The following is a 17533-nucleotide window of genomic DNA, read 5'->3' on the forward strand; positions in this document are numbered from 1 at the left end:
GTACCGAAGTCGGTACTTTTGACAACTCTAGTAGACATATTTATCTTTATGTACACAATAATAATCTTTTCCTTTCAATCCTTTTATTTTTAATATTTGGCATGTTTGTGTGCTGCTGAAAAAAAATACTGCGGCATTGACTTTAGACCAGGTTTTTGTTGGTCAGTGGCGCAGTCATTTTCAGTTGCCTCAAAATAGCAACACGCCAACAATGGGCCTGAACACAGCATAGCAAGAATAATAGTGTAATAATGTACTGTGTCTATACATATATTTCCAGGAGGCTTCGGCCCTCAGATGTAGGATTAATATTCCCTTGGCCGGCTCTGGTATTTGGGAGAGGTCTGATTGTTCTGCTGGAGATATATTGGCCCTATTGATTTAGCATTTCCTCTACTGTATGTTGTGCTGCTGACGGGCGGGCAGCGGGGGATGAAGGAGCGGCCTCCTCTAGGCTGGCACATCCAGGCCTTTCAAAGGACACCCTTAATGCATGTTCACTATTGATCTGCTGAGTACACGTGCAGGCAGGACCATTCAAAACATCTGCTATCCCTTACACATCACGACTTGGAACGGCTACCACACTGAGCTATTGAGAGCAGCTTTGCAAAGCACTTCAAGAGTAAAATCTATACATCTCCACTTCTCCTTACCACGGCCAACGGTCTCCAACCTTTGCTCTTAGAGACTCCCCTGGAACTTTCTTGGTCTCTTTCTCAATTATATTTTCAAACAAGCAGTTATCCGTCAATGAAAGACCTTGAAACATGCTCACGAGAAATTGTAGGAACATAGAAAGACGATAGGTGATGGGGAAACATGAGACACCTTCTTTTAAGAAAATTAATTTGAGGGTGTGTAGTCTATAAATATGTTAAAGGAATAGTTATAATACCCAACTATGAAGAATCCAAAGCTGATTTTTTTTCTTTTTTCTTCTGTGGAACACAAAAGAAGTTCACATGCCCTTTTCCGTACCAGTGTTATTTTAGTATTATATATGTATTATTATATTATAAAAAAAAATATATTTTAAGCTTTCATTTTAGTGTTTAATTTTAAATTTGAGTAATTTTGTTATGTGCTTTTGTCATTTTTAGTCATTTATTTAAATTTCAGTTTTAGTAATTTTAGTGCTTGAATATTAGAAATGTTGCCTTGACAACTAACTGACAAGTTTAGGTTTTTCATCTTATATTTATGTATTTCAGCTTTATTTCAATTACTGAAAACTATTTTTAGTAGTTTTAGTTAAGGTGAATGGTGACCAAGCTGTGAAGAATAACAAAAACGCACCAAAATAAGTATCATAAAAGTTTGCATTCCACAGAAGAAAGTAAGTCATATGGGTTTGGAAAGAGGGTGAGAAAATGATGACAGAATGTTACATTTTAGGTTAACTACCCCTTTAATTCACATATGAATAATGATTGTGTGTGCAACTCACTGAGACAACTGTGCCCATAATGCACCATGAAGTCGGCTCCCAAAGCACGCGCAGTGAAGTCGTCCACGCAGCAGGCCCCATATGTCACATCTCCCATCACCAAAGTGTCTGCTTCTGTGAATCTGACAAACAACAAAATCAACCAATCAATGACCTTGATGACCACCCTATTGCAATTCAAATCTTCAGGCCGCAAGTAAAATGACGGGTCCACACATTTGGCAGATCAATCACTCTCAAGCGGAAATGTCACTCAGACATCCATGCCTCCAGTTAAGTGGGCTCCCGCTAGCTGTAAACTGATGCACTCTGTGCAGTCTCGAAAAACATCTAGAATAACCTTCAGAGACAACAGAGCGCTGGACAATGATTAACATAAAACCTTCACTGATGGTAGAGGGTCAAGCTCCATGCTAAGGTTAATAGCTATGGTTTGCTCTAAGTAGTAAAAGTAGTAAGTAACTAAAAGATTATACAGTAGATTTAAATTTTGCAAGAGGTAATCCATGAGCTATCACCATTTAGAAAGCCACTAAACTGGGTACTTAAAGGGTTAGTTCACCCAAAAATGAAAATTCTGTCAATTACTCACCCTCATGTCGTTCCACACCCGTAAAACCTTCATTCATCTTCAGAACACAAATTAAGATATTTTTGATAAAATCGGATGGCTTGTGAGGCCTGCATTGAGAGCAAGTTAATTTAGACTTTCAAATACCCAGAAAGGTACTAAAGACATTTAAAACAGTTCATGTGACTACAGTAGTTCAACCTTAATGTTATGAAGCGACGAGAATACTTTTTGTGCGCCAAAAAAAAATACAAAATAACGACTTTATTCAACAATATATAGTAAAGGGTGATTTTAAAACACTGCTTCATGAAGCTTCGAAGCTTTACAAATCTTTTGTTTGGAATCAGTGGTCCGGAGCATGTGGAACGACATGAGGGTGAGTAATTAAAGACAGAATTTAAATTTTTGGGTGAACCAACCCTTTAACACAGTGCCATAACCAATGATGTCTAAAAAATTCTGGAAAAAGCTGTCTGTTAGCATGTTAGCATTCCCATTCATCTCAATGGTACTTCCTCAGCAAAACCTCTCAGAAATGTGTCTGCTTACATTGGAAGCAAAAATACTGACAATGGGACACAATAACAGCCAATCAAGACTAAACATATGTTTTTATGTGGAGCAGTATTATGGACCAATGAGATTTTTTTTTAACCGTCCTGCCAACATTCTCACTAACCTCAATAAAAATTAAAGATATAAAAATGATCATTATTATTATTATTATTTTTTTTTTACATTTATAATTTTAAATGTACACTTTTAAATATATACTTTTTACATTTATTATTTAATATTTCTAAAGAATTCTGTTCAAAAATGTAGATTTTTCACAAATAAATTAATACATTATGAGAAACGATAAATAAACAGTTATTAAATTATACAGTTCTCTCTCATTTGGAAACTGCAATAAATACATAAACATGTCTGCTGGAAAATGATGGCATACAGTGCATTACACGTTCTAACTGATTCTACCTTTCTTGCAATTTCGACAAAGCCTCATCTATGTCAGCATGCTAGAACATTTTACCTAGCTTACAAGTTTAAATGGTTTACAGAATTTATAACCAAGTGTCGTAGAAAAGCACAAAAATAAAATGGACGTACATGATCAGAAAATATGAGATATAGCACTGACTCAATAAGGCCAGTAACCCAAAACTCTTAAGGCTGATTTATACTTCTGCGTCGGACCTTCACCGGCACCTCTGTGCCATAGGCTATGCGTCTGTTTTCATTTAACTTACTTCTGCGTCGTTGTCCGCGTCAACGTGCATGCAGACCACTAGTAGTCAGTGTCCGCAGTCATGTTGAGTATCAAGGCAAAAGCCGAAGAAGCAGCAGCTTGTAATGTACGTTGTCAGAGAAGCTTACAAATAGAAGCGGCAGAGAAGCGGCAAATAGGTAATGGCTTTTGTTGCAGTTTGACTGAATGTGTCCCCCGAAACAGAGCGTTTTTCATTCCTATGGAAGTTGAAAACGCTCGATCTTCTACTGCTCCGCACCAGTTTTTTGACCCGAGGGAGGGGTTCTAGCAGACCAATCACAGTGCTTGCGGTCCGCGTAGAACTGACGCGTTGTTACATTTTTGAAGAGGTGCACGTCAGGCTACGCGTGGTACAAACAGCCTACGCCGTAGCTACGGCATACACTCGATGCAGAAGTATAAATCAGCCTTTACATTGGCCCGCATTCCTAAAAATACAAAAGTTCTGCCATGAAACTCTAGATGGCGCAGGCTAATATGTCCTTTAACTCAACTTGCTCATAATCACATCATTATCTATAGGGCACAGCTGATTGGTTCCTGCTGTATTAGAAGCCAATGAGAACGCGTGCTCAACCTTTAAAATACTTTGGTAGCATTTGCCTTAGTAGTGCAACGTGCTTCAGAAACCCTCCAGCTTCCCTAGCTCTACCTGTATAGATCTGCTATGGGTAATTCACGTATACTATATTGTACAGCAGCAGTGTGTCTTAAATCTATTCCGCCAAGACCAAACATACAACATTGTCATACCCATTACCATGCCAGAGTTGTCATGACAGAAGTGCATATTTCAAGAGTTGAATAAGTATACTGTAAAAATACAGATATTCAGACGCAGCTTGAGAGGAGACTTGCATTTGATGCTGCAAGTGATGCAATAACTTGTGCTGTTTGTTACCAATATGCAAGAAACAACAGCTAAGTACAAAAACAAATCTAAATGTAATTTAATATCATACAAAACAGTTTCATGGCCAGCAAGAAATACTTAATAAATATTTATTAATTCACTAGTCATTGGCTGATGTGTAAAACATTAGACTCTGAAAGCAAGAATTTAAGTGTCTGCTAAATGACTTTTTACTATGAAACTTTCAAAAATAGTGACTGGAGGACATTACTGAGCCTCCATGTCCAGTAAAGCACACTCTTAAGAAATGCTGCTACAAATTGTCCTTGGCTTCCTTCCTTCACTTTGTAGGACAATGACAAGCATTCCAGTGAGGTGGATCTCTGAGGAGCTGTTTGAAGAGCCAACGATCTGTTTTTGTTTGCTTCGGCAGGGGTCGTTAAGTGTTAGCACATCTATTGACTAGCGCACTGCTGCCGCCTCTCCTCTGTGTGAAATTTAAATGCAGGATAAACATGAGACAGGAGCACATAAATTATGAGTGAGAAAAACGAGAGAGAATGAATATGCGAGGAGAAGAGAGGAGGAAAAAAGAGAGTAGAGGCTGTTGTATGGGAAGCTGGCTGTCTGGAAGCAGACATATTTAGGACAGGTATTATTAATAGAACACAGGCACATTTTTGTCTTTTTGTACACACACACACACACACACACTAGCACTTCTAAACCCCTCCACCTGATTCACCTTCTAACCTCTCATTCAGACTGAGCTCTCTAAAGTGGCCAATACAACACCATGGCGCATAGTAAAGTCTGTACTGATCGTTCTGTCTGGACTGTTCACTGGACATTTTTTCTACTTCCTGTCTGGGTCTTTTTCCTCAGTTTGTCAAACTATGTAGTCGTTTACCTCTGTTACGAGCCAAGCGCCCCACCTGAAGTCAACTTTTTTGCCTATTGCCAAGTAACTGCTTGGTGGGTGAATCTCTCGAAAAAACATGTCCTGGTTATATTTCACCAAAAAGGGGCAACTGCAAATTATTTCTGGATAGATGTAGCATTTGAATAGATATTAGACTTACATTTATTCTATGTGATCCTCTGGTCCCTGAGTGCCTGTTCTTGCACCACTGTAGTCGAGCACATGATCGACCGAGAAAAAAACATTTATGTGGATTTATAGGCTAATAAATATCTAATTAAATGAAGAGAAAAAAACTCTTTGGTGTTCTTAACCTCCATCCAAAAACACCTCCTTCACAAATCACATAAATTACATTTTTTGCAATCAAAACAGTGAATTTTGCCACAATGGTGAATTTTGCCAAAAGGCAATGGGTTTTGCAGCACTGATTAAACAATTTTTTTTTTACTGCAATAGGTTTAACTGAAATACATGAATCTAATGAGAACCACCATTTAGATAATGGAATTACAAACAACTAAAAACAAAAAATGCATTATGGTAACTAATTTCTAGGTGCTTAACATTTGACATTTGATATTCAACAGTGCTTTGCATCTGCATACATTGACAGCATTTTGTTAAAGAGCTGCTGTGCAGCCAAAATTATATACCATTTATCACTGTAAAGCTGCTTTGACACAATCTGCATTGTAAAAAGCGGTATATAAATAAAGGTGACTTGACTTGACTTAAGTGCTTTATTGTCATATCAATCAATGCTATATATATATATATTCAGTCATGAAACTCTAGATGGCACAAGCTGATGGGTCCATGTCACTTCTGCAGCCAATGAGCTTGTTGCTCACACATTTAAATGGCTGGTTACATTCACTATAGCAGTTTGCAACGCGCTTCAGACCTCCTCTATAACCCTCCACCTTCCCCAGCTCCACCTGTATAGATCTGCTATGGGTTATTGATATATGCTATTTGTGCAGCAGTACTATGTCTTACTCGCAGCAGCGTATCGGTGTATTGGCAGTAGCAAGTTCCTGTACTTGCTCTGCAGCAGCAGCAATGATCTACAACAACAGCAATAATCAACAGCAGCAGCAATTCGGTAGCAGTGTAGCAGATCTATTCCACCAAGACCAAATACATAAACATTGTCATATCCATTACCATGCTAAAAATCTTCCGCGAGTTGTCATGATTGAAATATACATACATATAGTCCTGATAAATACATTTTGTATGTAAAAATGAAGGATGTCAATCTAACAATTAATTATAAAAAAAACGTATAATACTTATACTATAATATGAACTGTGTCTGCAAGCCACAAACACACATCGACTCTTCATAACACACTGCCTGTATTTGTGTCTCATGCATGGCTTACTTCTGTAACCCAGTGCCCCCAAACACACCCTCTTCTCCTCACACAGTTATTCTCATGTGAAGGACGCAGGCAAGTAGCCGTTGCTTGTAAAGCAGAGAGAGATGGATGAGGAGAGCTCATCTGGTAAATAAATATTTGCTGTGGTAGATTTGATTCGCTCATCCTTTCTCTCATCAAGGTCCCTCGCTTTCTGCCCATCTGCTGCACGTTTGCGGATACACATTCACGAGTGGGTGGAATCATCAACAGCCCAAAATGATAAGATGCACACAAATGAGATGGTTCAGAACAATACATATACAGTGGCACCAAAATATTTAGAAACTTAAGCCACACTTAAAAATGTATGAATGTCATTGCATCACATAACAAAATATCAAACTGAAGCACTGCACAGAGAAGCCTCGCCCACACTGAAAACTCAGTATGAAAATCCCACTTCTCATGTTAAACATAAAACATGGATGAGGAGAGGTTGACTGTGGAAGTTCAGAAGCAGAGAATATATGAAAAGTCTCTAAAGTTCCATGAAATTCACAATTTAAAGTGACAGTTTACCGAGAAAAAGTTGAAGCAGGGCCGTAACCACCATAGAAATTGACGGGTACAAGTTCCTCCACAATAATTAGAAATGGCCAAATTGTCCCCCCCAAATATTTGATATAATTGATGCTGCTCTGTTTCAAAAAGTTTTGAAAGTTACATTTTTAGGCTGGTCTGCCTCAGCGCTCTAACTGCGCTCATCAATGTCAAAATGATCGAGATGGCCAATCAAATCAAAGGAGGCGGGCCTTACCGTTCACATAAGACGAGCGCGAATTCCAATACAACTCTCTAGTTTTAGCGGCGAAAGAGGGTGTGATAAGATGCAAGTAGCTAAATATTTCATATCTGACTGATAGAAATATTCAACAACCGACAAAAACTACTCAACTCTATGAAATTTCGCTGTTTTGAATTGAAAATATGCTATAATTTACGTAACTCACGACTGAATGTGACAAGACAAGAAACATTTTGCGTTTTTGACACAGTGAATGTGTGCATATTTTAAAATAAAATAGAATTTGCAAATAGTTTAAATTAATTACTTCACAATTAGGCCTAGAACTTATTTTATGTACCGTTAATATTTCTTTATTCCCTTAAATCCATTTTAATCCTATAATTATTTCATTCCTTTAAAATAAAAAGACCAATACCCCCCTACTAGCCCCCATTCTACTGCTTGAGCTACAGCTGCAAAAGTTATATAATTAATACGATTAATGAAATAAATACAGATCTATTTAAATATAATGAAATATATATATAGAAATACAATTCTTTATGTTTATCTATCCATCCATCCATCGCATAACTTTAAGACAGGCAATAGTCAAAGTTTGCCTTGACGAACTTTACTCTTCTAGTTAAAAATTACATTTACCACAGTTATATTATTTAAAATTTCAATTTATTTTAATCTACTTACTTGAATGCAAATTTTAAAATCACAATTTTGAATTCTGTTTGCCACCTCAAATTAAATTCAAGGCCTTCCATACAGCACCCATAAGCAGGACCCAAATATAAACTCTTGCAAATCTGTTGCCGGTAACTACCCCAGCCTGCGTCGACAAAACACATGCAAAACCTCATTGTCAGGTTTCCTTATTTGCGAGTATATCCGATTAACAGACTAAAGGGGCTTGCGGATGAAAAACGGAAATACATTAATATAAACTCTGAGTGTCAGATTACCGGAGCTTGTGCAAGAGCGAGATAGTGTTTGCTACCTGGGAATGACGCTGTAATTATTGGAGCAGGAGTGTGGATCAAGTTCGTGCTCCCACTGGGACTGAGGCTCGGAGCGAGTAAGATGAGGGGTTTTAGTCGTGATTAGTGCTTTGCACGCCCCTCCAAATGCTGACCGCAGGATAGAAGAGTCACCGTCAGATATGGCCCCGGTCTGCTTGTTACTGTAGCTCTGCTATTCTTCCATCAAAATCAAATCCACTGTCTCTCTCTTTCCGTCATGCTATCTGGCTCCAACTACAACATCTGAGCTGAAATGTCATTAAGATGCAATTAAGATGTAGAAATGTCTGTGATCTCAATAACAGGGCTTGTTAATTAGTGTCTCTGTAGCAGCTAGCTTGCACAAAAAAACAGTCAGCCAGCGACACACTCACACAGAGTGGATCATAATAAAATAAAATAAAAGTAATATATTATATATTTAAAAATGTACAATATATAGATTTTCAACATGGCTTTGGACTCCCTGTCAATGTGATGGTTGTTGGACGGTTTAGTGTCTCTCTCTGACACATTCTCATAAACTCCACAAACAGTTCACGTGTCTGTCTCTCTGTCATGTCTCTCTTCCTCCTGCCTCAGAGTCATGCTCCTGCAGGACCGGTCAGCGTCTCTGCGTGTCTCTCACTCTCTCAGTTAATGAACATTAGGGTGTGCTGTGTCTGGAAGCGGATCCATCCGTTTCAAGCTATTCCTCCTGTCTCTCAGAGGTAAAATCTTTACTTGGCTTTGACAGGACTTTCATCAAAGCTCAGCGTGAGCGAGGGGCTGCTGGCTCAAAGCTCTCCTGTTTGTGAAAGCTGGAAGAAAACAGATCTTTCTCTTTTGGCTACTTAATCAAAGCCTTCAAAAGCAAATGATTTCAAATATATTGTGCCTTTTTATGACCGGTAATTGTCTAGAGTATGACAGCGAAACAGAGTTAGAGAAGTGATAATTATAATTATAAAAGGATATTTCAGAAGACGTGAGAAACAGAGCCAAGTTATGACTTTAAGATCTTTAATCTTTAATGTTTGAATCATAATCCCTTATCATTAAACATGCAAAGCACAAATGTTGATTATTGAATAGTGTGTGCACAAAGGGCCGCATACATGATGCACGCTGATTGACATGATATAGCAGCGGTATAAAGACGCAGTAGAGGCATTTGCCAGTCCAGCTGCTTTTCTATGCTGTGAAGGAGCGCTTTTGGATCATTACTTCCCTCTTATTTATATCACTGTCAAACATATAAAAATTCCAACATAGACCAACCATATTCCACCAGATTTACATGAAAAAGCTACAAATCTAGATATCTAAACCCATCCCAATGATCCAAACCCATCCCAATTAAGAGACAGTTGACCCATACAGTATTTGTATACTTAAACTTAAAAATGTGTCTTCTTTGCATTAGCAAAATTTTAAACAAAGTAGCATTTGTTTAAAGGGGACCTATAATTCCCCTTTTACAAGTCTCTGACATCCGCAGAATGTGTCTGAAGTTTCAGCTCAAAATTTCCCACAGATCATTTATTATAGCTTGTCAAACTTGCCCCTATTTGGGTACGGGCAAAAACATGCCGTTTTTGTGTGTGTCCCTTTAAATGCAAATTTAAATTCCCAGCCCGCTTTCCAAAAGAGGGCAGAGCTTTAAAAGCTTGCGCTTCGGTTGCTCAACAACAACAAAACTGGAGAATCTCACGCAGCCAAAATGACGATTGTTAGTAACAGTGTTCAGCCTTACATTGTTCAAACCGTAGTCGGACACTGATTGAGAGATTTAGGAAGAAGTCACAACTTTTAGAATGCATCTGGATGTTTCTGAATGGTTAGTGGATAAAGTTATGTAGGCTAGTTGCTGTGGAGTTGATTCAACTCATCGACTAGCATGTGCCATCATGTTAATCTTTTGTGCAAATCCAGCATTGAATTGACCCTCGTTTGTGAAGCAGTTCGGCGTAAAATTACGGCATGGTAACAACACTCTACTATAACAACTCTTCCTCTTCTCTAAAGCAGCCCAACATGGCCTCGCCCCTTTTGTTGCGTGTTCTCGGGGGGGGTGGGGTTTATGTAAATTTTAGGGTTAGTGATGTCACTAACCCGGGAAGAAGCTCGTTGTAGTTCCTACCAGCAGTATGTTGTAGTCCTTAAACAGCGAATTCTTTAAAATAAAAAATATCTCCCTTTGCATTGAACTTTGAGCGTCATAACTTTGCAGATGTTGTTTATCCTGAAACAGCAACGTTACACACTAACTAAAGTTAAAAAAGTGAAATCATAATCAACCACCCCTTTAAACATTTCTTCATGCCTTAAAATACAGTGAATGTAACTACACCTCTGCTTCATTTAGCATACGTGGATTAATGAATATGCAAATTAGCCCAGCCTCCACTGAATCACACCAGCTCGTACTACCTGATCCACTCGGTAAACCGTAGTAAAGGCTATACAATGGCAAGTGGAAATATTGGTTTAATTCAGCCATGTATGTTTGAACCAGAAACTGATTCAGAAGAAGAGGAAGAGTGAATTATACAGGCTCCTCTACAATTAGATGCATCCGAATGGTAATGTGTTTTATGTATCTCTCTCTACAACATGGGACAAATAATGGTAATTGATATGATTAGCCTTTGGCTTGACTACGTTATTAAACAGCTTATAATAATGTTACACAAACCATGTTTCTGTTCACCTTCTAACAATCAGCATCATCTGAACATCATAGAAAGTCAGTGGAGAAAAGCCCTGCCCCACACGTTGACGGATTGGTTACATGTTTATGACAGTAGGAAACAGGGGCGGTTTCAAACTGCGTTTTTGAGACTGTCTTTGGTACACTGCGGTTTTAAAAGTTTTAAAAATGAAACAAAATTAAAACTTGATTTTCACCACAGGGGGTCTTTGACTTAAGTGTCCAAATATTTTTGGGGCCAATGTGCACATCTTAAAAATACAATAAGAATGAAAGCTTTTGTGTTGTGTAAGGTTGCGGATGAAAGCCCAGGACATGAGCCCCTGAGTGATTCAATGCTGCACCCTCTGCCCTGTTTCAATAACTCGGATTGTGTGTGCTTGTGTGTTTAGCCTCTCACTTCACTGAGCTCAGTTAACACAAAGACTAATATTAGATCAGCGACAAGGGGCTGTCACAGAAAACCGTCCCTTTGGACTTTCCCTATCCCAGTCCTGTTTCCCCAGTCTACAAACTACTCCTGAACCACTTAGCAGAGCACAATACACACCAGCCCACACAAATCACATTACCTGTACCTTCTCAACCTACACAAGAGTAAATCAGCCCTAAATCCGGTCTGCAAAGCCATAAAAGTCCTTATTAGCAAAGCTTCTGTGCCTATTTCTTCTTTTCGGCATGATACAAACCTACCAGTGTCAACGTGATTTATGAAAGGCAAAAATATTCTAATTGTCCAGCTGTGTGCCTCTGTGGACTGAGGTTTTCTCAGACTAGCTTAGGGGCTGAGATAATGTGCGAGGGTGTACGAGATGAGCGGGTATGCGTTTTGCTCATTTGATGAAAAGCCTGAAAAGCTGGCCTCAAAACCGCTTAGTGGTTTTCTCCTTGTGTGAGCAGGTCTCAGTGTCTGGAGGGGATGCATCATTGGCTGTGTGACACCGTCTATGAAATCCTGTTAGTCCACTTCAGGGCAGAAATCAGCCCAGGAGAGATAGACGCTCTGTTGAGGATGCCAGGATGCCCGTCCCACAACAGCCTCAGGTCTCCCACACACACACACTCCTGATATGGAGGATGACCTGAATTGAACTGTGTCCGAGCTATTATTTCAGAGTGCCTTTGTTAAGAGTTCTCTTTATATTTGTGAACTGTTTGAGCGATTCTAGAAATTACTTAAATTAATTAATTATTAATAATTTACTTATCTGACTAATACATATCACCCTATTTCCCCAGATTATTGATTAAATTAAGAATTTCAAACATTTTTTGTATTACACGTTTTCTGAAACGTTATTTAAATATGCAAAGAAGGCCAAATTAAATATGCACTCATTTGCATACATTACCAGAACATTTGATAAAGCCAGGTTCAAAATTTTGTTGACATATTAGAGCCAAAGGTTTTACAGACAGAATTTTGAATATTTATTTTTATCACTCCAAAATACATCAAAGGCCAGAAAAACAAATAACATTTTATAAATAAAATGTACAAAACAAGGAAAATAATATATGTATATACCCCCTCATTAAAAACCTTCAGAAAATAGATAGGAATAAAATTGCAAACTTTGGTTTATGTAAGTGCTACTGAAATGGAGATAAACTACTGACGAGAGAAAATTTTGTCATCACTTACTCACCCTCAAGTTGTTCCAAACCCGTTCGGTAGCTATTGACTTCCATAGTAGGAAAATAATACTATAGAAATTCAATGGCTACTGTAAAATGTTGATGGACATTGATGGAGAGACCAGATTCATCTAAGACTCAAAATAAAGACACTCTTTTGACTTGTGTCAGTAGGTAACCACTTAGCAACCATCCAGAGATCCTTAGTAACCCCCTATTGTCCGGGCAACCACACAGCAGCAGCTTGGCATGGTCAAGCATGCAAAAATCTATAGTTATTTTGAAAATGTAGCAGGTTAGATTCAAACTTGTACAAAGGAAGTCAAGGGTCAAGAGCCCAACTAAAGCAAACACTGATCCCCATTGTGGTGGCATTGTTTTTTCCTTTCTTTTCTTTTTTTACTTGCCCAATAAAACATCAACATCTAAACCGATGTTAATTCTCAAAAAGAGTTTCTGTAGACATATGACAGAAATAAAGTCAAACCGGTTAATAATAAGTGAATCTGGTAATGCCGTTTGTGGAGTTGTTTAATCCTCCTCTGCTGAGATCTTGAGAGATTTAATGTCTTCTTTTATCTTCAGTTTAGGGCTGCAACAACTATTCAATAAAATCGATAATAATCGATAATGAAAATCGATTTGGGAGTTGGGTCTGCCCACCGTGCATGGAAGACTTTCGCCATTCACGTCAAATTACAGAACTGAATAAAGCATTTCTATGGACAAAATGCAATTAAAAAAAGTTACGTGATCAAAGCTGATCAAAACATGAGAATTCTTTATTTTAAGCTTCAAGCTAATGCATTAGCGTAATGGCTTGCCCTGTCAGGCGCTTTGACAGATGCATGTGCGTCCTCAGCGCAAAACGTTCATTCTACGGCTATATCCTTATCTGTAAATGTTAGGATTTCCATTTTGCATAAATGTTTGTCCTGACAGTCTGCGTTAAACTTCAAACTTTACTGAATGAGCGCCGGCGCACACCTGCGTCAGACAGACGGCACGCGGTAGAGAGGGATATTCAGCGCAAAAAAAATTCATTTTGCTGAAATATCTGTTGTTTAAAGTTAAATTTTGATTTAAAAATCAACATTTCATTCAAGTATTTTATGAGAGTAGTAACTGTAAAGGGCTAACAACACGTAATTGAATATAAATGTAAGACGTTTCTTATAGCCTATTTACAGGGTAAAGAAATGACAGTAAGAGGTGATTGTGTCCAGAGTGAATGAGTGTGTTCCTGCAAAACATTTATCTTGCCTGCTGGTTAACACTGAGTCTGTTTTTCTTTATTATCTTTATTACTATCTTTATTTTTAATGTAGAGTAGAGATTTAAACTATATTCACTATAAACAGTGCTTAAAGTTATTAGACATCTGCTACCCAATGTAAGGTTTGTGCCACTGGTCAGGGCAGCGCAAACTATCAGTATTGGTGCTAAAATCATTTTTCATGTTTCTGTAATGGTTAATCCACAAGTATGTGTAAGCTCTTAAGTTACAGCAGTATTTCTAAAGCTACAAAATAATTACTGTTGTTATCCATGAATTTTTGATTTTACTGTTTTACAAGAAAGGCAGAAAAAAAAAAAAAAAAAGAAAAAAAAAAAAAAAGTAAAACACCTTATAGTTGTTTTTTTCTTCAGATGACCAATTACAGTCAATAAGAACAGAGACTGTTATTAAGTTGTTTTTTTTTTTTATATTATGTGTGAATATTATTTAGAAACTATTTAGTTGTTTCAGTTTGTTATTTTCCTAATAAATGGCAATACCATTTTTAGCTTTAAACTAGTTTTTGATAGATTCCTACAATATTTGTGTTCTCTCTTTATTATGACAGGTAGTCTAATAAATTAAGCACTGTATGTCATAGCATTTAATTGGCACATTTGTTTGAAGTACATTGAGCAGGATGTGCAAGAGTGCGTTTTTTGTCAATAAAATAAAAATAAATAAAATTAGAATTTTTATCTGATTAATCGATTAATCGGAAAAATTAAATAATAAGCCAACTAATCAATTTTCAAAATAATCGTTAGTTACAGCCCTACTTCAGTTGATTTCATCTAAGGCTTTGGCTGAAATCAGTTGTAGTTCTTGTGTTTCTCTTTTCTTCACTGATTCTTGTTAACAGTAGGTGTTCATCACTAATGCTCAATCATCACTTAATTAATCGGTTGATTATCTCATTAACTTTAACTCTGCTTCAGTGTTACTTTAACACTATATAGTAAGGGACCATGTGTACTCTGAACCGAGTTAATTTAACTCTGGGGATTTTGCTGTGTACAGTTGCATTTGTGGTAACCACCAGGCCACAAATCTGCCTATTTTTCTAATTTAATCAGACATAAATACAGCCTTTTTTATCTGACCTAATTCAGTCAAGCCAGTGTGCAGTTATATAAACTGGGGGCAGCAAAACGATGTGCCGATGCTGTGTCATTTATTAGGACATGTGCCTGTTTTTTTTTGTTTTGTTTTTTTTCTCGTAACCCCAAACCTGTTGATAGGGCAAGCACAGTGTTCACCAGTTACCACTACAGGATTCCAGCCAGGTCTATGACACGCATCAGATATCTGAACACTCTGTCTCTCTCTCGCTTTCTCAGAGACAGTAAAAGTGATGCATCATCCCATGAGAGCAGTAAGAAAGAGGCAGGTGAGCAGAGTACAATAGAAGTGCTCTGACTGGTGCATCTGTACGTGAAGAGCTGTCACTGCATTCTGTATAGCACACTCACACATACAATCACATGCAAACAGACGCGATGGATACATGTACATGTATAAACAGTCATTATACAAACAATCTTGTACAGAGAAATGAAAATTCAGTCATCATTTACTCACCCTCAATGTAGTTTCAAATCTGTATGATGTTCTTTCTTCAATAGAACATAAAAGGAAGGGATTTTAAGAATAATTTGGATATACTTTTCCATTTAATGAAAGTCAAAATTTGGTCAGGGTGAGTAAATGAACTGAATTGAACATGTAATAAATGAACTGAGTTCAACATGTAACCCAGTTAGTTATCATATAACATATGGTACATCATTTGTGTTTTTGTGGTAAAATACTGTAATTTTATTTTACACTATTCAAAAAATTTGATTTAAAACATGAAACGGAAGTTGCAACAGCCTTTTCTTCCCTATTGTATCATATATCTGAGTGAAACGGTTTCTCAAACAAGAAAAAAATGTAGGACGGGGCTTGATTTTGTCCATCGGAAATTGATTGGATCGTCGTGGTTTGCTACCGCTGTGATCTCAAGTGAGCGACAGATTGTCCCGCCTTCGCCCCAGTAAATGTCATCAGAGAAGAGATGTTGTTGCAAGAGGGATGAAAAATTACTTTGACTAAAGATTATTAAGGCACAATTTAAAAAAAAGAAAAAAAAAAAAAGAAGAAGATAAAAAGAAAGACATGCATGGATAAATCATTATAATAAATACTGCAATATTCCATAAAAAAAACAAGAATTGTCAATTTTGACTTCATTAACTTTATACCACTACATCTATAATAAAATTCAAACTACCATGTCATTGTTCAGTAAAATATTCTAACTATTTTTAATGTGATACTGATATTACAACTTCAGAAACAGGAGCTCTTTTAGTTTTACAAGCACTGTGTTGTGGGCTCTTGACTTCTTTTCTATTCTGCTTTTAAAGTGTAAAAAAGTGATCTGGTCACCCAATTTAATGAAAAATATTCCATGAATTATTCCACTGGGCTACACTGGGAATCTTTAATTTCTCTGCCCAAATCCTCCCCACTCACGTCTCTCTCCCACACCCGTCTGTTTCGGCAGGGGTTCTTTTAAAACTTAATTTTATCCTCTTCACCTCTTTTTTTAAGCTATATTTTTTGGGCAATTTTGCCTTTATTGGATAGGACAGTCAAGGAGAGAAAGGAGAGAGGGGCACAGGATCTAGAAAAGGATCACCAGCCGGGACTCGAACTTATTGGGTCGCCTGAAGCGCTCTTGCGCATCAGAGTGCTGCCCACAAAGCTATGGCTCAAACTTCCTCTTCACTTCTAATCCCTATTAGCATCCTTTACCGTGGGAATGTTTCCAGAGTAGGGAAACAGATCTTTTATCTGTCAAAATGACGGTAAGCATTTTGAATCATCCTTCAGTGTCTCTAAAGTTTTACTAAATACTCTGTAAATGCAGGCTCTGCTTCAAAAGGTACACAAACACACATCTATGCATACATAAACAAAACCACTTTCAGTAATCCCCGAATACACACTCACAGGGGTCCGGCACAGCGCACAACAAATCAGGTTAGGGATGTGAAATATTTATATGCCGCACCTGCTGATGCCTCATATTTCATTTGGTTCTGTGGCGCGTGGGCTCATCCCTCCTCTCGCTGGCAGACGCGCCTGGCGTGAGGACATGAGGAGAGGAGAGATTACCTCCAAGATGGAGAGGCTCTTCCCTGATATCTGAGCAACTCTACAGACGGTCTGCCTCATTATTTCCTCTTTAAACTGATTGAGAGAATAAGACAGGAAAGATCGAGAGAGAGCAAGATAAAAAAGAAAATGAAAGGAACAGTGGGAAAATAGAGAAAGACAGAGTTAGGGAGATGAGCTGTATGTTGTAAGGTTTGCTTTATTAACAAACGGTACATCATTTTGCAGATTTCGGCACCTGAAGCAGACAGCAATGTGCAGCTATACAGTACAGTTTGGTGAATCAGGTTACTTAACGGTGGTTTTAACTTACTAAATTTACTGACTTTGACATTATAACTCATAATGTCTCATTCTGTAATTTATCTATAAACGAAATCCAGAAGGGATGACTAACAAACGTCATAATTATATCTTACAAAAAAACAGGGGAAAAAAACCAAACAAAAAAAACATGCATTTAAAGATGGAGATTGATATGGAGTCTTAAAAATGC

The 17533-nt window shown here is 37.7% G+C and overlaps 1 protein-coding gene across 1 annotated transcript in view; it reads right to left on the reverse strand.

The window, feature by feature from the left end:
- Window positions 1-17533, reverse strand: part of dph1 (diphthamide biosynthesis 1) — a 111435-nt gene that overhangs the window by 51782 nt on the left and 42120 nt on the right. The window contains exon 4 of the mRNA XM_051862635.1: window positions 1451-1572. Coding sequence (XP_051718595.1) covers window positions 1451-1572 — 122 coding nt within the window. The remainder of the gene's footprint in view (window positions 1-1450; window positions 1573-17533) is intronic.

Source organism: Ctenopharyngodon idella, chromosome 15 (assembly GCF_019924925.1).
Source record: "Ctenopharyngodon idella isolate HZGC_01 chromosome 15, HZGC01, whole genome shotgun sequence".
NCBI classification, from domain to species: domain Eukaryota; kingdom Metazoa; phylum Chordata; class Actinopteri; order Cypriniformes; family Xenocyprididae; genus Ctenopharyngodon; species Ctenopharyngodon idella.